Here is a 21,413-nt window from a genome sequence, read left to right on the forward strand (position 1 = left end):
CTTTCAGCGGGGCTTAGGGCAGGGATCGTCTCTCTCTGTTGCCGAATTGTACATTCCAAGCGCTTACTAGAGAAGCAGCGTGGCTCAGTGGAAAGAACACAGGCTTGGGAGTCAGAGGTCATGGGTTGCCGAATTGTACACTCCAAGAGCTTAGTACAGGGCTCTGCACACAATAAGTGCTCAATAAATAATCATGTTGGGATTTAAAAGCTTACTATGTGCAGAGCACTGTTCTAAGCGCTGGGGGAGACACAGGGGAATCAGGTTGTCCCACGTGGGGCTCGCAGTCTTCATCCCCATTTTCCAGATGAGGTCACTGAGGCCCAGAGAAGTTCATTCATTCATTCAATAGTATTTATTGAGCGCTTACTATGTGCAGAGCACTGTACTAAGCACTTGGAATGAACAAGTCGGCAACAGAGACGGTCCCTGCGGTTTGACGGGCTTACGGTCTAATCGGGGGAGACGGACAGACGAGAACAATGGCAATAAATAGAGTCAAGGGGAAGAACATCTCATAAAAACAATGGCAACTAAATAGAATCAAGGCGATGTACAATTCATTAACAAAATAAATAGAGTAAAGAAAATATATACAGTTGAGCGGACGAGTACAGTGCTGAAGGGATGGGGGGGGAGCAGATGGAAATGGGGAGAAAAGAGGGTTAAGCTGCAGAGAGGTGAAGGGGGGTGGTAGAGGGAGTAGAGGGAGAAGGGAAGCTCAGTCTGGGAAGGCCTCTTGGAGGAGGTGAGTTTTAAGTAGGGTTTTGAACAGGGGAAGAGAATTAGTTTGGCGGAGGTGAGGAGGGAGGACGTTCCAGGACCGCGGGAGGACGTGGCCCAGGGGTCGACGGCGGGATGGGCGAGACCGAGGGACGGCGAGGAGGTGGGCGGCAGAGGAGCGGAGCGTGCGGGGTGGGCGGTAGAAAGAGAGAAGGGAGGAGAGGTAGGAAGGGGCAAGGTGAAGTGACTTGCCCACAGTCACACAGCTGACAAGTGTGACAAGCTGACAATTCTCTTCCCCTCTTCAAATCCCTACTTAAAACCTCCTCCAAGAGGCCTTCCCAGACTGAGCTCTCCCCCTTTTCCCTCTGCTCCCTCTACCTGCCCCTTCACCTCTCCTCCTCCCCCTCTCCTGTCCCACCCCCTCAGCACTGTACTCATTCGCTCCACTGTATATCTTTATCACCCTATTTATTTTGTTTATTTTATTTAATGAGATGTACATCACCCTGATTCTATTTAGTTGCCATTGTTTTTATGAGATGTTCTTCCCCTTGACCCTATTTATTGCCATTGTTCTTGTCTGTCTGTCTCCCCCGATTAGACTGTAAGCCCGTCAAACGGCAGGGACTGTCTATCTGTTGCCGACTTGTACATTCCAAGCGCTTAGTACAGTGCTCTGCACATAGTAAGCACTCAATAAATACTATTGAATGAATGAAGTGGCAGAGCTGGGATTCGAACCCATGACCTCTGACTCCTAAGCCCAGGCTCTTTCCACTGAGCCACGCTGTTTCTATGATTGAATGAATGGTCTATTTGGGGTTACTTGCATAGAAGTACATTTGGGGTGGTTTGAGAGGTAGCCCACGGAGACAACCGGCACCTATCGATTCTATTTGATTCTATTTATTTGGTATTGTCTTAATGAGATGTTCATCCCCTTGAGTCTATTTATTGCTATTGTTCTTGTCTGTCTCCCCGATTAGACTGTAAGCCCATCATCATACATTGGCATTTGGCAGAGACAGCAGTGCTCAGTGGCTTCTTGGGAAGATTTTTCTAAGGCAAGGATTCTGGGGAGTCCAACAGGAAGGGAAGCAGTGTAGTCTAGTGGAAAGGGCAGGGGCCTGGCAATCAGAAGACTGGGATTCCTATACTGGCTCTGCCATTTAGTCGCAATGCGACCTTGGGCAACTCTTCTGGGCTTCAGTTTCCTCATCTGTAAAATGGGGATTAAATATCTGTTCATCCTCCTGAACCCCCAATTTGACAGAGATCATATCCAATTTAGTATCATACTTGGCACATAGTAAGTGCTTAATACTATCAATTAATCAGTGAATGGGTATTTATTGAACACTTTCTAGGGGCAGAGCACTGTACTAAGCACTTGGGAGAGTACAGTCGAGTTGGCAGACGTTACCTGCCCACAACAACTTTACAGTCTGGAGATGAGCTTGCAGTCTAGAGACTAGAAAAAACTACAATTATTAACAAGAAGAAATGATTACTGCCCAGATTTCTTAGGATTACATTATGAATCCCATGTTCTACTTAATTTTCCCCAAAGTATCAAAGTGAAGTTGCTGATAGATGTATTTTGCAAAGCATAGAAGTCTTAGTGGGTGTGTGTTTGTGTTTGTGGAAGTAGTGTGTGACTCTCTAGTATGTATCCGTCTTTTATTTCTCTCACAGCCTGGCAGAGCGTTTTTTGCTAGTCATCAGAATAACTGAATTAATTATTTTACGGTATGCTTTTTTAACTAATTACTTTTAACTGTTCAATTAGAAAAAATATCAAGTTCAAAACCCTCCGAAAATCACATCTTAATCCTTCCTATATCACAAGCCCATAACCTTGGTGTTATCCTTGACTCCTCTCTCTCATTCAACCCACATATTCAATCCATCACTACATCCTGTCGGTCGCAACTTCACAACATTGCCAAAATCCACCCTTCTCCATCTGAACCGCTATCACGTTAATCCAATCAGTCATCCTGTCCCGTCTGGATTACTGCATCAGCCTCCTTGCTGACCACTGTACCTCCAGTCTCTCTCCACTTCAGTCCACGATTGACGCGGCTGCCCAGATCATTTTTCTAGAAAAACATTCAGGACATGTTTTCCCCACCCCTCAAAAGACTCCAGTGATTGCCCATCCACCTCCGAATCAACAAAAGCTCCTCACTGTTGGCTTTAAAGCCCTCCATCACCTTGCCCCCCATCTCACCACTCTCCTACTCCAACCCAGCCGGCACACTTCGCTCTACCAATGCTCACCTTCTCAGTGTGCCTTGATCTCATCTTTCTCGCCGCCGATCTCTCGCCCACATTCGCCTCTGGCCTGGAACGCCCTCCCTCCTCAAATCCAAATCTTGACTCTATTTATTGCCATTGTTCTTGTCTGTCCGTCTCCCCCGATTAGACTGTAAGCCCGTCAAACGGCAGGGACTGTCTCTATCTGTTGCCGACTGGTTCATTCCAAGCGCTTAGTACAGTGCTCTGCACATAGTAAGCGCTCAATAAATACTATTGAATGAATGAATGAATGAATCCAACAGAAAATTATTCTCCCCTCCTTCAAAGGCTTATCGAAGGCCCATCTCCTCCAAGAGGCCTTCCCTAAGCCCCCTTTCATCTTCTCCCACTCCCTTCTGCGTCACCCTCACTTGCTCCCATTTTTCTTCTGCCCACCCAGCCCCACAGCACTTATGTACATATCTGTAATTTATTTATTTACACGATTGTCTGTCTCCCCCTCTAGACTGTAATCTCACTTTGGCCAGGAATGTGTCTATTGTTGTATTGTACTCTCCAAGTTTTTACTGCACGGAAAAAGGCAGTGGTAAATCGCTCTGTGTCTTTACCAAGAAAACTCTGGATACACATACCACAACGACTTTATGACAGAAGATGTGATGATCTAAAGAGGGTATGTTCATGAAGTTGCTATGGGTCAGAAATGACTCGGCATTTGAATTTGAAAGCTCTCCCAAGCACTTAGTACAGTGTTCTGCACACAGTAGGCACTCAATTAATATGACTGAGAGCTTACTATGTGTAGAGAACTGTACTAAGCGCTTGGGAGAGTACAATTCAACAGAATTAGCAGGCATGTTCCCTGCCCATAACGAGCTTACAGTCTAGAGTGAGAGAGACATTAATGCAAATAAATTAAATATGAATAAATATGAATCTCCTCCAAGAAACTTTCTCAGATTAAGCCCTTTCTTCCCCCATCCACCCTCCCCTCTGTGTCAATTATGCACCTGGCAGTGTACCCTGTAAACACTAGGATATTCACCCCAGCCCCACAGTACTTATGTAATAGTCTCTTATTTCCCCTATATATAACCTATTTTAATATCTCCCTCCCCCTGTAGACTGAAACTTTTACTTAGCAGTTTCCACCGAAGTTACGCTGCTCCGACATCTCATCGTGAACTCAGCCAGGCCGAGATGATACAGTGTTTCTGAGAAACAGGACAGGGCCTTTCCTTCTTTCCACACAGTGTCCTTGGCAGTTAATCCTCCCGCCATCCAGCCTTCTGGTGAAAAAGCTCTTCATTTTCTGTTTCAGAGGACCGTACGCCTCTCCGACCACCCACCTCTGTTGGAACTGGCTGTGCTTCAGCTGATGTCATCAATGAAAATAGCTCTCTCTTGGGAGGAGAAGTGAAGAAGAAGCAGTTACTTACAATAGGTCCAGAAAGATCCACTGACCACTCGCCGGTCTTGATTGATTGATGCAGAAGGGAAAAGAAGGGGAAATAAGGGCCTAGTTGGGGAAGGCCTCTTGAAGGAGGTAGGGAGAGTGGTGGTCTGATATGAAGGGGGAGGGGGCTCAGTGGCGAGATAGACGAGATTGAGGTACAGTGAGTAGGTTGGCATGCAGTGTGCAGGCTGAGTTGTAGTACGAAACCAGTTGAGATAGGCGGGGGCGAGCTTATTAAGGGTTTTAAAGCCGACGGTATGGAGATTCTGTTTGATGTGGAGGTGGATGGGAAGCCATTTAGATAAACCATCTGGGCAGCAGAGTGAAGTAAGAACTGGAGTGGGGAGATGCAAGAGGCAGGAAGATCAGCGAGGAGCAGATGCAGTCATCAAGGTATGATACAAGTATTTGGATCAGTTTAGTAGCAGTTTGGATACAGAGGAAAACGGTGAACATCAATGTCGTCGTGAAGGTAGCACTGTCAGGATCTGGTGAAATCCCCCTCAGCCCCGCAGTACTTATGTACATACCTGTAATTTTATTTATATTACTGTCTGTGTCCCCCATAGGCCGTAAGCTCGTTGTGGGCAGGGTGAGCCTGTTATTGGGTAGGGATTGTCTCTGTTGCCAAATTGTACTTTCCAAGCGCTTAGTACAGTGCTCTGCACACAGTAAGCACTCAATAAATATGACTGAATGAATGAATCTGTTATACTGTTGCGTGTTACTCTCCCAAGCGCTTTGAACAGTGCTCTGCAGACTGTAAGTGTTCAGTCGATCTGATTTACAGACTGGTTAAATGGGAGAGATGAGTTAGGGATAATGCCAAGGCTTAAGGGCTTGTGAGACAGCGAGGACCCCGGGATTCAGAGGACCTGGTTTCTACTCCCGGCTCCGACCCTTGCCTGCCGGATGACTTCAGGCAAGTCACTTCACTTCTCTGTGCCTAAGCTTCTTCATCTGTAAAATGAGGACTCAATACCTGTTCACCCTCCAACCTCAGCTGTGAACCCCGTATGGGACCGAGACTGAGCCCGACCCGATTATCTTGTTTCTACCTCAGTGCCTGGTTCAGTGCCTGGCACTTAGTATGCGCTTAACAGATATCACAATTCTTCTTCTTTATTAAAAGCCATAAAAATACCACGGCTCCACAAATGGGAGCTACATTAGCTACCAGAAGGGGCAAAGAACTGCTTGTTCAGTGAAAGCCCCTCTTCAAAGCCCTACTGAGAGCTCACCTCCTCCAAGAGGCCTTCCCAAACTGAGCTTCTCCTTTTCCCTCTGCTCCCTCGGCTCCCTCTCTGCCCCCCCTTCACCTCCCCTCAGCTAAGCCCTTCTTTCCCTTTCCATCTGCTCATTTGTATGTATTTTTATTACCCTATTTGTTAATGAGGTGTACATCCCCTTGATTCTATTTATCATGATTAAGTTGTCTTGTTTTTGTCCGTCTCACCCGATTAGACTGTAAGCCCGTCAATGGGCAGGAATTGTCTCTATCTGTTGCCGACGTGTACATTCCAAGTGCTTAGTAGAGTGCTCTGCACATAGTAAGCGCTCAAATACTATTGAATGAATGAATGAAAAGTATTTATAAATGACTTTTTTGAAAGGCATCTGAAGCATGTTTTCATTTCAAGGCCTGAGGGTACTATCTGAAAGTTGGTCTATTTGTTGCTTCCTCTCCCAAATAAAATCTTACTCATTTATTAGACTTTATCACTGTATAAAAACGTACAGTGGCTTTATTGACATGTACATTCCGTTATGTTTACAGCTGCAAGATATGAGGCACACTCAGTATTGCACTTCATTAAAATTTCAGGCTCAAACGTAACCCAGAAGTTTAAATGAAACTGCTCTTGTAATTTAGTAATTCTTATACAAGACAAACATTGATATCCTTATATACAGTGTGATACTTATTACATTTATATGCCTGTCTAACACAATTTTTGTAACAGTCTAGGAAATAAAACAGAATATTCCTCTTCCCCCCCACCTCACCCGTGATGCAGTTACAATTGTACAGGATTACAAAAGTCAGTATACAATAACCAATGATTTCTTTCCTTTCCTTTACTGAGAGCCAGCATCTTTCCAACCTATGGGCATGGTCATCTTTTTTTTTTTCAATCCATTATCTATAAATACCCAATGCTTCTTAGCCGATGACTGTAATGGCCACATGCAAACACCTTACAAGTTTTGATGTACTGGATAAAAAAAAAGAAAGAAAATCTCTCACAGCAAGAATTATGTACACGGTATTTGGCATCCTTCTTGCACTAGAAATAGTTTTTTTTGTGGTTGGTTTTTTTTTACTTCGATTTTGAAAATGGTCCCATCCTCATCCTGAGGGATGTTTCAACGTCACCATGCTCTCTCTTCGGGGCGGGGGGAACGAGGGCAACTGTTTTGTCTGGCAGAGAAAACCGACCGATCTAAAACGTGTGAGCGTTTCTGCAAACTCCACAGCCCAGAGCAAATTCTTCACCAGTCGGGGGATGGACGACGTGCAGTGGACATTCGGTTCCCTCCAGCTGTTTGCCTTTGGGACCTAAAATGGTGGAGAGGAGACAGAAAAATAAGAGTCCAAACTCTAACAACTGCTGCAAATGAAATGCTCTGAAATGATCGGGAACCCAAAGTCATTCAAATCCATCCATTCCTTATGATTAAAGCCAAGGAATCTTAAAAGTAATGGATAAAGATGGGCAACTGAAATTTTTAACTTCAAGGAGCTAATGAAGATGTATGCCCCGAGCAGGTAATAGTGCAGTGTGACTGGGAAGATCTGGAAATAAGTCAGATTTGACTACTTTCTTTCCTCTCTTTGGACAAAAGTATCATTGGCCCAGTGGCTAGCATCAGGAACAGCAGCCAGCAGAGTTCATTCAATAGTATTTATTGAGCACTTACTATGTGCAGAGCACTGTACTAAGCGCTTGGAATGTACAATTCGGCAACAGATAGAGACAATCCCTGCCCAATGATGGGCTCACAGTCTGAACGATAATGTTGGTATTTGTTAAGCGCTATGTGCAAAGCACTGTTCTAAGCGCTGGGGGGATACAAGGGGATCAGGTTGTCCCACTTGGGGCTTACAGTTTTAATCCCCATTTTACAGATGAGGTAACTGAGGCACAGCGAAGTGAAGTGACTTGCCCCAAGTCACACAGCTGGCAAGCGGCGGAGCCAGGATTAGAACCCATGACCTCTGACTCCCAAGCCCGGGCTCTTTCCACTGAGCCATGCTGACAAACTGAAAGCAAGAAAAGTTTCCTAACTTAGTTACAAGAAGACCTGCTACATCCACCTCTGGAGTGTTCATGGACTTCTTGTAAAAAACAGTAGTTAACGGTATTTAAGCAATACACTTGCGCTAAGTGCTTAGAAGAGCATAACAGACACATGTTCTCCACCCAGAGAGAGAGTGAGAGACATAAATATTTACACAGAATAAATAGTTGACTCTAAAAATAATTATGTACAATATGGTGCTCATATTATTGGGAGAATACAATCTAAAAGAGTTGGTAGAATAATAATAATAATCATGATGGTATTTGTTAAGCGCTTACAATGTGCCAAGCAGTGTTCTAAGGGCTGGGGTAGATACAAGGTAATCAGGTTGCCCCGCATGGGGCTCACACTCTTTGTCCCCATTTTACAGATGAGGTAACTGAGGCACAGAGAAGTGAAGTGACTTGCCCAAAGTCACACAGCTGATGAGTAATGGAGCTGGGATTAGAAACTATGACCTCTGACTTTCAAGCCCATGCTCTTTCCACTCTGTCACGCTGCGTCTGCCCTCAACAAGCTTGTTGTCTACAGGACTGTTTACTATTTATTATTAGTCAGTTTATTATTTATTATTAGTTTTGGCATCTTCTGTAAAATGCTCTTCAAACTCATTTTGGGCTGACGTGTTTACAACTAACCTGCTGCTTTTTTTGGACTTCCCTGCTTTCTTCACTCAGAGGAGTGTTCCATTTCTGAAAACACAACTTTTACGATGGTGCTTGCTTTTTTGTTAAAAGCTTAGGGACTTCGGAAGGTCCGTTTTGGGAAGTTCCTTCTTTAGCTTCTTCCTAAGGGCTGCACTTTTTCAGTTTCCTTTTCTAAAATGAAATATCCTGTTGGGATTTTTTTTGAGTCTTTTTCCTAGCCAAAACGTTGTGTTTTTTCAAATTGTTTTCACTATTGTAGGAAAGCCTTCTCACTCTTGCTTCCATACTGGTTTCCATCACCTAATCTGCGTTAAATCCAGTTTGTGTTTCCCTTGTTGGCTTTATGACAGCTGCCAGGCATTTCAAAAAACTCTTTCGATTCAAAAAATGAAAGGGAAGAACAATAGAAGTTTCCCCGCTATGATTGCCCACCTTAGTTTTCCAACTGCCACAATCTTATCTAACGTCTCCTGGTTACTTTTTTTCCAAACCGGTCAAACGCTTACATTTGCTATTCTCGAGACTTGCCTGTGAATGTACTAGTTCCATCTTCTGTTTTGCAGCTGCTTATGTAAGGTGGATACAGTTGCATGTTGTTAGAGAACTTTAATTACCCTAATAACTCCATGAAAAGGGGATTATGAATTGCAGTGGATTTCGTAAAGGACAAACTAATACTGAAATCAAATTTTTCCCAAATTAACAACTGCATTACAGAAAGCCACCCCCCAAAACCACATTTTATAGCACATCGTTCTTTTGAGGGAACATCACATATAAATCTGTAATTGAAATGGGCTTGGTCACAAAACACACAAGGCTCATCATTAAATTCGGTTCTGGGAAAGCCTACCTGCAGGACAGTGTGGAAGTTCTTCTTTAGGAATGCTTGTCATCCTTTGAAAATCATCATGACAAGCGTTACAAAAATGCGTTGTTCCAAAACAGAAAAATACAGCCACTGAGCAGCAGTAACGGCATTTGTATTCTAAAAAGTCCGTACCATGCTTGGGGCACATCTGTAGACAAATCATCACATATGGTGTTAGAAAGACTTGCAAAGGCAGCAAATGTCACTGTTTATTGTTGTATTGTACTTTCCAAGCTTTTAGTTCAGTGCTCTGCACACAGTAAACACTCAATAGATACGATCGAATGAAAAAGCATATATTCGCTGCCAAAACTGCTTTTCCAAAAGACTGACTAATGCTTACTGTCTGCAACTCAGAAGACAACTTGAACTCTTCTTTAGGAGGCGTCAGCATTTAGAGCAGCGCTCCGCCTCCTCATCTGGTTACCTACCTGAGCCCTGGAAACATCGGAGCAGGCGCCACAGATGAGCTCTCTCGGGTCGTAATCGTCCCCTTGTCCGGCCTCGGCATCACAGCGAGCTTCGCCCCCAAAATACGCCTTTGGAGAATGGGCAACCCATCGAGAATACGACAGAGGGGAAAAATCAGAAATGACAAAGATTAGATCTGGGGCTGGTCAAGAAGAAACAGTGCTGGGTGACCCAAAGGAAGGCCTGGATTTTACTGATTGCTTTGAGGGAACAGTGAATAGAACACGAGTCTGGGAGTCAGAAGGGCCTGGGTTCTAGTTCTGGCTCTGCCACTTGTCTTCTGGGTGACCTTAGGCAAGTCACCTCCTTCTCTGTTGCCTCAGTTAACTCAACTGTAAAATGGGATGAAGACTGTGAGCCTCAAGTGGGACAGGGACTGTGTCCAACATGGTTAGCTTATATCTACCCCAGCGCTCAGAACAGTACTTGACACGTAGGGCTTAATAAATAGAATCACTCATTCCCTGGAAACCAGTGCTGGAGTAATAATAATAAATGGCACTTGTTTAGTGCTTACTATGTGCCAAGCACTGTTCTAAGCAATGGGTAGATATGAGTGAATCAGGTTGGACACCGTTCCTGTCCCACATGGGGCTCACACTCTAAGATGCCAAGCTAAAAGGAAAGTCTACTTAACTCAACCGGCAATGAATATCCCTGGGAATAGCTTTGAGACAGCCATAACTGGGCAAGGCCCATCCACGAGAAAACACGCTGTGACTCAAATTGGCAATGGCCCTCTAAATGAGGTGACGGCACGTACAGTATCGAGTTGGGTTACTTCATGACTCTTGCATGCTATACCCTTTATCCCAATGAATGACCTCACAGAATCAGCACAGTGTTATATAGTCGCAGTATTTAAGCCTATTCGTCTTGGCACTTAAAAAAAAAAAAGAAATTTATTTTAACTTATAGAGTTATTCTTTCATACGTTCATTAGCCAGGGCATTTTGTGTCTGTCAGTCTCCTTCCTGTTTAGATCGTAAGGTGGTTTCTCTCTTCCTTAACTCTACGCTTACTGATCATCTCTCTTACCCCTGACCTTCAGCTCACGTCCATCTCCTGGCCTGGAGCACTGTACTCAGCACTTGGGCGTGTAGAACGGAGCTGTTAGACGTGTTCCCTGACCTCAAGGAGCTTACGAACTAGTGCGGGGAGACAGATGATAAAACAGATACCAGACAGGGGTTAGTAATAGGGTCTAAGGATATGTACATATGTAAGGTTGGGGTGTGGGGAAGCATATCAAAAGTACTCAGGGGGTACAGACCTGATGCACTTTGGCTCTGTATCCTGAGTGCACTGATATGCAAGTGCATAGGTGATGCAGAAGAGATGGAGAATAGGTTGGGGAGATGCGAGGTTAGCCAGGAAAGGCTTCTTGGAAAAGATATGATTTTAGTGGGGCTTCAAAGTTGTGGAGATTGGTGGTCTGTCGGATGTGAATGGGCAGGGTGTTCCAGCCAGGAGGGAGGACGTGAGCAAGAAGCTGATGAGATTGAGGCACAGTAGGCTGGTGATGGAGGAGCTGAGTGTCCTGCCTGGGTTGTAGTGACAGAGGAGAGAGGTGAGGTGGGAGGGAGAGCTGATGCTTCCATAAGGAACTACTTTATGTGCTCTCAATGTGGAAGAGCTTGTAGGCCGCAGAACAGTTTTTTTGGCCAACATACTCGCACGGGCATGGACAGAATTTCCCTTTATGATTACTGTATTGTTAAGCGCCGATTATGTGTCAAGCACTGTTCTAAGCGCTGGGGAAGATACGAGTTAATCAGGTTGGATACAGTCCAACAGTTTCTGTCCCACATGGGGCTTACAGTCTAAGTAAGAGGAAGAACAGGTACTGAATCCCTGATGAGGAAACTGAGGCAAAGAGAAGTTCAGTGACTTGCCCAAGGTCACACAGCAAACAATTGGCAAAGCTGGGACTAGAACCCAGGTCCTCTGGCTCCTAGGCCCATTACACCAATACTCTTTCCAATTATACCATCTGATTTAAATGATTTATTTTTTGAAGTTCTCCAAAGTTGGAAACTCGAGAAGCTTTCTGTGGGAGCCCATTACAGTGGTTTAAAATTTAAGGAGTCAATAAGTTTTTCCTTTTGTCCAAATGACATCTTCCTCTGATGTCAAACCACAAACCTGTTCATACGCTTGAAGCTTACTAGCTACACTACTTAGATTGCTCTTAGTTGTTTTAACGTTTCTAGCTGAGGGGACAGAGCAGGGGCCTGGGACTTAGGAGGTCAGGGGTTCTAATCCCTGCTCCACCACTTGTCTGCTGTGTGACCCTGGGCAAGTCACTTCACTTCTCTGGACCTCAGTTACTTCACCTGTAAAAAAAAAAAATGGGGATTGAGACTGTGAGCCGTACAAGGGAGAGGGACTATGTCCAACTTGATTTGTTTGTATCCACCCTAGTGCTTAGTACAATGCCCGGCACCTAGTAAGTGCTTAATAATTACCATTATTATTATATTACTGACCTACTTTCAACCCTTTAAAACTTCTTCTCTGAGTCCTCTCCACTTCCAATAAAAATTGGAATATGACCTTTTTATTTGGTGCCTCGCTCCCTATCCTTTATTTTCCAGCCAAGTGCTACCATTTATTCAATCCTTCTGTCTTGTCTGGAGATTAAGCACTCAACGGTGAATGGATCTTGGAGAAAGCTCTGCCCAGGTTGGGTGAGATTTTTCAAGACGCTGAAGAAATCCTAAGCAACTAACCAAACGCTTGGGAAGCCACCTCGTAGGGGGATGGTTGATGCCAATAGAGATTTATTATCATTATTGTTATTATTATTATTAATAATAATTGTGGTATGTGTTGAGAGCTTACTATGTGCCATATACTGTACTAAGCACTGGGATAAACACAAGATCATTATATCCCAAAAGGGGCTCACAGTCCAAGTAGGAGCGAGAACGGGAATTGACTCTCCATTTTTCAGATGAGCGAACTGAGGCCCAGAGAAGTGAAGTGACTTGCCCAAGGTCATACAGCAGACATTGGCAGAGTTGCGATTAGAACCCAGATCCTTGGACTCCCAGGCCCGAGCTCTTTCCACTAGGCCACATTGCTTCCCACTGTCCAATGCAGGCCAGAAAATATGGAGAAATCACGATGGTCTGTCCACCATTAAAAGTCTTGCAATGATTTTTTAGGAAAGCGGATGGAGTTAAACATATACGATTGAAGTAGATGATTCACATGGAGAGAGGTGTTCAGAGGTGCACAGAGTATCTGTGTCAAGGAACTTTATGAAGAAAAGAAGAAGGCTGCTGGTCAATCTGAACTGACAGATTCTTCATTCCATTATATAAACACTTATACTGTCATCAGAACAAGAGTCTACTTCTACAAAGGCTTATAATAATCAATCAGTGGTATTTATTGGGTGTATACTGTGTGTAGAGCACTGGGATAATAATATAATTATGGTATTTGTTAAGTGCTTACTCTGTGCCAGGCACTATATTAAGCACTGGACTCAGTCCTTGGGCAAGTACAATATATGAGAGAGTTGGTAGACACATTCCCTCTCCTTCTTACAAGTGCTCAATTAATACTGTGATTGTTATGTCTGGCATTAATTTCATTAAGATTAAATAATAGTTTAGGGATGTTTATCATTACAACATATGGCACGTAAAGGAATTTCCTTTTTCCCTTGCCTATTACTGGGAACTGATTCTAATTCACAAAGTGTACGCCTATGGGAAAATGTTTCCACAATGCAACCACATTTTTAGGGTGAAAAAAGCTGTTGGATTGTGGGCCACACCCCTATATTTACTGTAATCTTACCCAAAGGACCTTACCTAGACTAGATTAAGCTCCCCGTGGGCAGGGATCACATTTACCAACTCTGTTGGACTGTACTCTTCTAATCGCTTAGTACAGTGCCCTGCCCACAATAAGTGCTCAACACCACTGACTGATTCACTGTTGCATATGACTCCTGTTTGGCTTCTGCCCAACTCTGACCTCTACAATATTTTCTGCTGTTGTTGAGACTAGCTAGTCTTTTGTTCTGTACTATTTGCTTTTTGAGTGCCCTACTTTACATTGTTCTCTGTTAATTTCACAGTTTTTATTTCCGAGCTTCACACCTAATTGTTAGATTTTTGCTTATCCTTGTTCCCGCTGAATTTTTGTGTCTGGAGGTATCTTTTGGGTACTTCCGCTTGGTGCTTTTTTTCCCTTATTTTCTCCTTTCAGCTGAGGGGAAACAAGGACTCTTAGGAACCGTGTCCCCTTAGCCCAGTTCGGCATTCCCTACTGCTTTGTGTAACAAGACAATTCAGAATTAACTGAGAATGTTTCCTTTGTATTGAAGCCAGGCCATGTACTGCAGATGTTGTTGAAATGATTTTTATGTGACAGACACTCCATTCCACACCGTGCACCGATCCAATTGCATCTGCAGGACTTGTTACTATTTTCAAAGCTGCCTCTTAGTCTCTGGATTTTTCCAAAACCTTTGTTTTGAGAAGCAGCGTGACCTAGTGGATCGAGCCCGGGCCTGGCAGTCAGAAGGACCTGGTTTCTAATCCCACCTCTGCTAGTTGTTTGCTGTGTGACCTTGGGCGAGTCACTTTACTTCTCTGGGCCTCAGTTACTTCATCTATAAAATGGGGCTTAAGACTGTGAGCCCCATGTGGGACATGGCCTTTGTCCAACCTGATTAGCCTGCATCTGTAATTTTATGTGGATTAATGCCATCATAAGCTCATTATGGGCAGGAAATGTGTCTGCTTTACTGTGCTCCTCAGTGCTTAGTACAGTGTTCTGCACACAATAAGTGCTAAATAAATACAAATGACTATCTACCCCATTGCTTAATACAGTGTCTGGCACACAGTAAGCGCTTAACAAATACCATAAGGAAAATTTTAAAAAAGAAAGCAGTTGTTTCATGCTGGGTGAGGCCATATGCTGGTCCTGAGTCTCGTATGTCTTCCCACATTATCAGAGAGCAAACTTTATTCTGTCCTGCAAGCATTTGTTCTGGCCACCCTGCTTATGGCCCCATTCCTGTTCAAGAAGCTGCTTGGGTATCCTGCATTACCCATTCTCCTTCCGTGCCCTGACATTCATTCATTCATTCATTCAATCGTATTTATTAAGTGCTTACGGTGTGCAGAGCACTGTACTAACCACTTGGGAAAGTGCCTCAATGGTGGTGAGCTGCCTGCATTCCAGATTCTCACTGAAGGTATCCCGCCTGGCCATTTCATAGAGGGAACTGTAATGAAATGGCTTGAGAAGCTGGATAACGCACCTTCTGTGGGCAGGGAATGTGCCTACCAACTCTGTTATACTGCACTCTCCTCTGTGCTTGGTACAGTGTTCTGCGCATAGTAAGTGCTTGATAAGTACGACTGATTGATTGATTCTGTAGAAACCACTCGGAACAAAACTCACCTTCCAGGTGGAGGGGAGGGTGCTATGGACAAAAGGAACTGTGCTTTAATAAAAGAGTTGCCAGGTTTCTCAAAAGCGGGGGAAGGGAGACTAAGTACCAACTGTGTTATCTTGAAATCATGACAGATAAAGCCACTTCCCAAAGCATAGCGGAAAAACAACAGAATAATAAAAACACAATCTTTGAAATCCGACATTTTGTTTCCACCCCCTTTTCTGAAAAGACATTACAAAGGTACATAATAGTTATTTTTCACAGGGAAATCCAGTTTCCCTCCTACCTTTCTGCATTTGTAGCAGACGTAATAGGCATATCTATTCATGGCATATCCAGCTGGATCATTATAAAACCTGACTCCAGGAGTTGTAATGGCTTCGCTCTTGTGCAAACCTTCGTATTCCAACCTCATCAAGGCTTTCCTTCTCACATCCTCATAGAGTTCTTTGATTGGATCAAGCAGATCTTTTAATACTGTATGATTGATTTTGTTCTGAAATGAGAAATTAGAGGTCCCTGAATTCAGCACAGCTTTAATGTTAGGTTTCTGCAGTAAGGATTTTCATGTTTAATTTCATATTTTTGAAAAGCTTGGCCAAACGTCTGAATGTGCCACATAACTCTCCAAAAAACAAAAATTCTCCTAAAATTTCTCTTGGACAATAAGAACATCTGAATTTGGGCGAAGTACATGTTTTAAAAAAATGGACAAGCTGGCAGAAGTTCAGCCTGTCAAATGGGACTTGGTAGACTGTAAGCTTGTTGAGGGCAGAGAATGTGTCCGTTTATTGTTATACTGTCCTCTCCCAAACTCTTAGCACAGTGCTCGGCACACGGTAGGCCCTCAGGAAATATGACTGAATGGATGAATAATGCCTGCCTGACCGCCCGTGAGAAAGGAAGAAGTGAAAAGATAATCAAAGCTCTGTGATAAAAGATTCAGTTCCCTTTCTCTCTGCAAACTCACTTTCTCGTTCCTCCTTGTAGTCACTGTGATGGAAACCACCTCCCATCTACTCCCTGTCATCCCCAAACTAAACTGGGATATTTTTCTAGTCCTACATACACCCAGGTATGCCTGGAAGAGGCACAACTTCCATTCTGCTGAACCCTACTTTATGCAATCTTTCCTGACATCCCATATTTGTCAAAGGAGGCCTTCAGAAGGGACGAATTTTCTGTCTCGCTCTTGGAAATAATATTCCTGAAGGTATCTTCTAAAGGATGCCTTTTATCTGTCTTTTATCTGCATACTGGGCTACATGTGTAGCCTTCTACATATGAAAATATATGGATGTTTGAGAGCTGAACATGTCCACACTGCTTTCCTGGCTAGCTAAGCTATAGTGGGGCAAGTTCAATGCGCGGCATAGTGGAAAGAGCCGGGCTTGGGAGTCAGAGGTCGTGGGTTCTAATCCCGGCTCCGCCACCTGTCAGTTGTGTGAATTTGGGCTAGCCACTTAACTTCTCTGTGCCTCGGTTACCTCATCTATAAAATGGGGATTAAGACTGTGAGCCTCACGTGGGACAACCTGATCACTCTGTATCTACCCCAGCACTTAGAACTGTGCTTGGCACATAAGTAAGCCCTTAACAAATACCATCATTATTATTATGTCCAAATGACAGAAATATTCATGGTGATAAGGCTCTGTGGTCAGAAGCTTTATAAGAGCACAGGAGTTGAATGTGCTTAAATGCAGTTCTGAGCTTGTGACTTATCGATTAATTTAAAAAAAAGTTTATAGTTATATCTCTGACATCAACCTGAAAGCCCAAAGACTATCTGATCATGGGTTAGGAAGGGGTAATGCCTTTCCCATGAGGGTCCAACGGCTTCTTCCCCTCTGCCTTCAAACATGCCCACGTCTCCCCCATCCTAAAAGAAACCCTCTCTTGACCCCACTGACCCCTCCAGTTATAGCACTATCTCCCTCCTACCCTTCCTTTCCAAACTCCTAAAGCGAGTCTACACTCACTGCCTCAAATACCTCAACCCCAACTCCTTCCTGGATCCCCTCCAATCTGGCCTCCGTCCCCTCCACTCCACCAAAACTGCCCCCAGAGGTCACCCATGACCTCCTTCTTGCCAAATCCAATGGCTCCTACTCTATCCTCATCCTCCTCGACCTCTCAGCTGCCTTTGACACTGTCAACCATCCTCTTCTCAACACATTATCCAACCTTGGTTTCACAGACGCCGTCCTCTCCTGGTTCTCCTCACCTCTCTGGCCGTTCATTTTCAGCCTCCTTCGCGGGCTCCTCCTCCCCCTCCCATCCCCTCCCTTTAGGGGTTCCTCAAGGGTCAGTTCTTGGTCTCCTTCTGTTCTCCATCACTCCCTTGGTGAACTCATTCACTCCCACGGCTTCAACTATCATCTCTATGCAGATGACACCCAAATCTAAACTTCCTCCACTGTCCTCTCTCCCTCCCTCTGGGATCGTATCTCCTTTGGCCTTCAGGGCATCTCCACCTAGATGTCTGTCCGCCACCTAAAACTTAACATGTCCAAGACTGATTTTCTTATCTTCCCCCCCAAACTCTGTCCTCTCCCTGACTTTCCCGTCACTGTGGACGGCACCACCATCCTTCCCATCTCACAAGCCTGCAACCTTGGTGTCATCCTTGATTCCGCTCTCTCAATCACCCCAAACATCCAATCCATCACCAAAACCTGCTGGTCTCATCTTCACAACTTCGCCAAGATCCATCCTCTCCTCTCCATCCAAACTGCTACTTTGTTGGTACAATCTCTCATCCTATCCCAACCGGATGATTGCATCAGCCTCCTTTCTGATCTCCCATCCTCCTGTCTCTCCCCGCTTTAGTCTATACTTCACTCTGCTGCCCGGATTATCTTTCTACAGAAACACTCTGGGCATGCCACTCCCCTCATCAAAAATCTCTGTGGTTGCCTATCAATCTTCGCCTCAGGCAAAAACTCTTCACTCTTGGCTTCAAAGCTCTTCACCACCTTGCCCCCTTCTACCTCACCTCTCCTCTCTCCTTCTATGGCCCAGCCCACACGCTCCGCTCCTCTGCTGCTCACCTCCTCACTGTGCCTTGTTTTCACCTGACCCGGCGTCTACCCCGGTCCACGTCCCAACTCTGGCCTGGAATGCCCTCCCTCCTCACATATGCCAAACTAGCTCTCTTTCCCCCTTCAAAGAACTACTCAGAGCCCACCTCCTCCAGGAGGCCTTCATAGACTGAGCCCCCCTTTTCCTCTGTTCCTCCTCCCCTCCCCATCATCCCTACTCCCTCCCTTTGCTCTATCCCTCTCCCCTCCCCACAGCACTTGGGCATATTTGTACGTATTATTCTATTTATCTTATTAATGATGTGTATAGATCTATAATTCTATTTATCTATTTTGATATTACTGATGCCTGCCTACTTGTTTTGTTTTGTTGTCTGTCTCCCCCTTCTAGATTGTGAGCCCACTGTTGGGTAGGGATTGTCTCTAACTGTTCCCGAATTGTACTTTCTAAGCACTTGGTACAGTACTCTGCACATAGTAAGCGCTCAATAAATACGACTGAATGAATGAATGCATGAATATCTAATAACACATGCCAAGACACTGAAGACTGGTTTATATTCTGAACCAGTTTTGCTGAGTGATCTAAAAGATGATTCGTTCAGTGCTCTTTAGCCTGTTCAGATAAAAAAGAAATGAAATGATGTTTGTGTCAATTATTTAGAACATGAGCCTTCTGTGGGACAGGCATTGCACCCCACCTAACTGACTTTTTAGGTTTTCAGACATCCAAAGATCGGATACGGTTGAATAAAAAGTAGATAGGGTCTTTTATTTTTCCATACCTTGCAAATAGGACAAGATATAAACCCAAATGTTATCCTTGGCCCAAGCCACCTGTTTTCCAAAACCCGTCGGCAGCATTGCAAATGGAACACGTGACTACAGTCCAGCTTTAGAAAAGGAAAGAGAAGATAGGTAAGCTCAGCAAATTCAGAGTAAACATTTCATGACCTGGAAGATGACCCATAACTCGATGCTGTTCTTTCTCCATTACTGTATCTGAATTGCTTATCCTGTAGTCCCCTCTTAGGACCGAGTACATGTACGTGCTTAATAAAAAGCACACAACACAAATTAGAGACAATCATGTCACATGAAATCTCATCCCGAAAGTCTGACAGAGGAGCTGTCTGGTTTAATCTGTGAATCACCACAATCCCTTGTGGCCCCGGTTCTCCTATGTATCATGGGAGATGTGGCCAAGTGGGAAAGAGCCTATCCTCTCGGAAATGGTAGTGACGGTTACATCGACTCAGTTTTCCATTATTCAGAAATTCCAGAATGCTGTACATTCGCCAAAGTTTACATACTTGTGTGACACTAGGGAACTACGTGACTCACACCAAGGATTTCAGCCACCCGTCCATTTCGAATGCTCTCCCTGGAAAATCCTCTCCGCTTCTCAGAATGGACTAACCAGAGTCCCCCTCTTCAAAATGACTGCCAACCTGGATAGCCGGGGCCGCAGAAAGGGCTTCCGTGAAACAGATCATGCACATGTCATCGGCATCTTGCTTCAGCGTTGTGGCGCTTTTATCACAGCCGTACAGGCAGGGCAGACAGTGGTCTTCATTTTTAACACCTCCGCACGGATGGCCACAAGGATGAGTCTTGCTACAGGCTATCTTAGCGTACTCCTAGTCGAGAAGGATTCAGCACAAGAATTTTCAGTTTTTACACCCCGTTTCTTGCTAACTGCAACACGTCTGATACGTTAATTTGTGCAGTCGTCTTGTTGCGACCCAGAAAATGTTTTCTAGTCACTGTATGGATTGGATAGGGAATGAATAATCTATCACGTATGCTTTGATATTCACCTAATTTTTTCATCTTGGAAGCAGGGAAGGATCTGGTCTAGCAACAATACCACAGTGTACTCTCCCAAGCGCTTAGTTCAGAGCTCTGCATACAGTAAACATTCAGTAAGTGCCACTGATTGAATGATCGGCTTTCGTTCCTGGACATCAAATGGAGGAACTACTAATTAAAACTGAACGCTTTATTCACCAAGAATTATAAATGAAAATAATAATTTCCAAAATATTCTATTTTTTCGCATGTTCACAGTATTTATCAGGGCCAAAGAAAACAAAATAAGATGCGAGAAATTTTCTTCAGGAAGCAAAGGAAATAAGTGAAGAAAATTAAGTAACTAGCCTCCCAAAATTTAATGAAGCATAAGACTATTTCATCTATGTTCAATTTTTTTTGGACCTCTCTATAACTCTGACATAACCACCTCTTTGCGCAGTGCCACGAAGAGGATGGGTCTCTCAAATTCTTAGTAATATGCCCTACACACAGTGGGTGTTCAATATTAATGATTGATTGATTGATCCACCTAATGACTTTGTCATGAGAAGCCATGTGGTCTAGTGGAGCATGGGGGCCTGGAAGTCAGAAGGACCTGAGTTCTAATCTCGGCTCTGCCACTGGTCTGCTATGTGACTTTGGGAAAGTCACTTAACTTCTCGGTGCCTCAGTTACCTCATCTGTAAAATAGGGGTTAAGACTGTCCATGTCCGACCTGATTAGCTTGTATCAGCCCCAGCGTTTACTTCAGTACCTGGCACATAGTAACTGCTTAACAAATACTGTTTAAGAAAAAAAAGGACCACTTTGGAACATGCTAACGGGATGACTTCTTGTGACAGAATTCCCCCCGATTTTTTTCCGCACCCTACCTGACAATCAGCATCTGGACATACGCTGCCTACAGAAGAAAGCTCTGTCCCATTCCTCGAACCGCAGAAACGACATGCGTCTGAGCTGCTGGTCGTTGGTTTGCCTAGATCCAAAGGGGGAAAAATTCAAATCGTCTCAAATGAAAAGAGCCTCCCAGATAATTTACAAAACAGTGTGAGTACAGCGCTAAAGTAAGCTCGTCGTAGGCAGGAAATGTGTGTGTGTTCTACTGCTATACTGTACTCCACCAACCACTTAGGACAGTGCTCTGTACACAATGAGCACTCAATAAATACCACTGACTGACTAAAGAATAACCAGTACATCTAAAATGTCTTGCTTTGTTCCCGGGATCAAAGGAGTTTATACAGAAGCTGTCGGATGAAAATTTTTCCCTGAACATTTTCTGTTTTTGACTTTGAAGAAGCTCTGCCTAAAATCACTCCTTTAAAATAGGCAAATGTAGTCAGTGTCCACAACTATGATGGTGTAGTGGATAGAGCCCGGGCTTGGG

General features: G+C 44.2%; 1 protein-coding gene across 12 annotated transcripts in view; it reads right to left on the reverse strand.

Annotated features, from left to right (window-relative positions):
• Positions 1–6,153: 6,153 nt before the first annotated feature.
• The window catches only part of MYCBP2 (MYC binding protein 2), a 311,532-nt gene continuing 296,272 nt past the window's right edge, over positions 6,154–21,413 (reverse strand). For all 12 annotated transcript variants that reach the window (XM_029055680.1, XM_029055702.1, XM_029055705.1 and 9 more), the window contains 7 exons: positions 20,899–21,002; positions 19,663–19,851; positions 18,997–19,104; positions 15,454–15,663; positions 9,700–9,807; positions 9,251–9,416; positions 6,154–7,004 (listed from right to left, as the gene is read on the reverse strand). In XM_029055680.1, coding sequence (XP_028911513.1) covers positions 6,889–7,004; positions 9,251–9,416; positions 9,700–9,807; positions 15,454–15,663; positions 18,997–19,104; positions 19,663–19,851; positions 20,899–21,002 — 1,001 coding nt within the window. In that variant the 3' untranslated portion in view covers positions 6,154–6,888. The remainder of the gene's footprint in view (positions 7,005–9,250; positions 9,417–9,699; positions 9,808–15,453; positions 15,664–18,996; positions 19,105–19,662; positions 19,852–20,898; positions 21,003–21,413) is intronic.

The sequence above is a fragment of the Ornithorhynchus anatinus genome, chromosome 2 (assembly GCF_004115215.2).
Source record: "Ornithorhynchus anatinus isolate Pmale09 chromosome 2, mOrnAna1.pri.v4, whole genome shotgun sequence".
In the NCBI taxonomy this organism is placed as follows: domain Eukaryota; kingdom Metazoa; phylum Chordata; class Mammalia; order Monotremata; family Ornithorhynchidae; genus Ornithorhynchus; species Ornithorhynchus anatinus.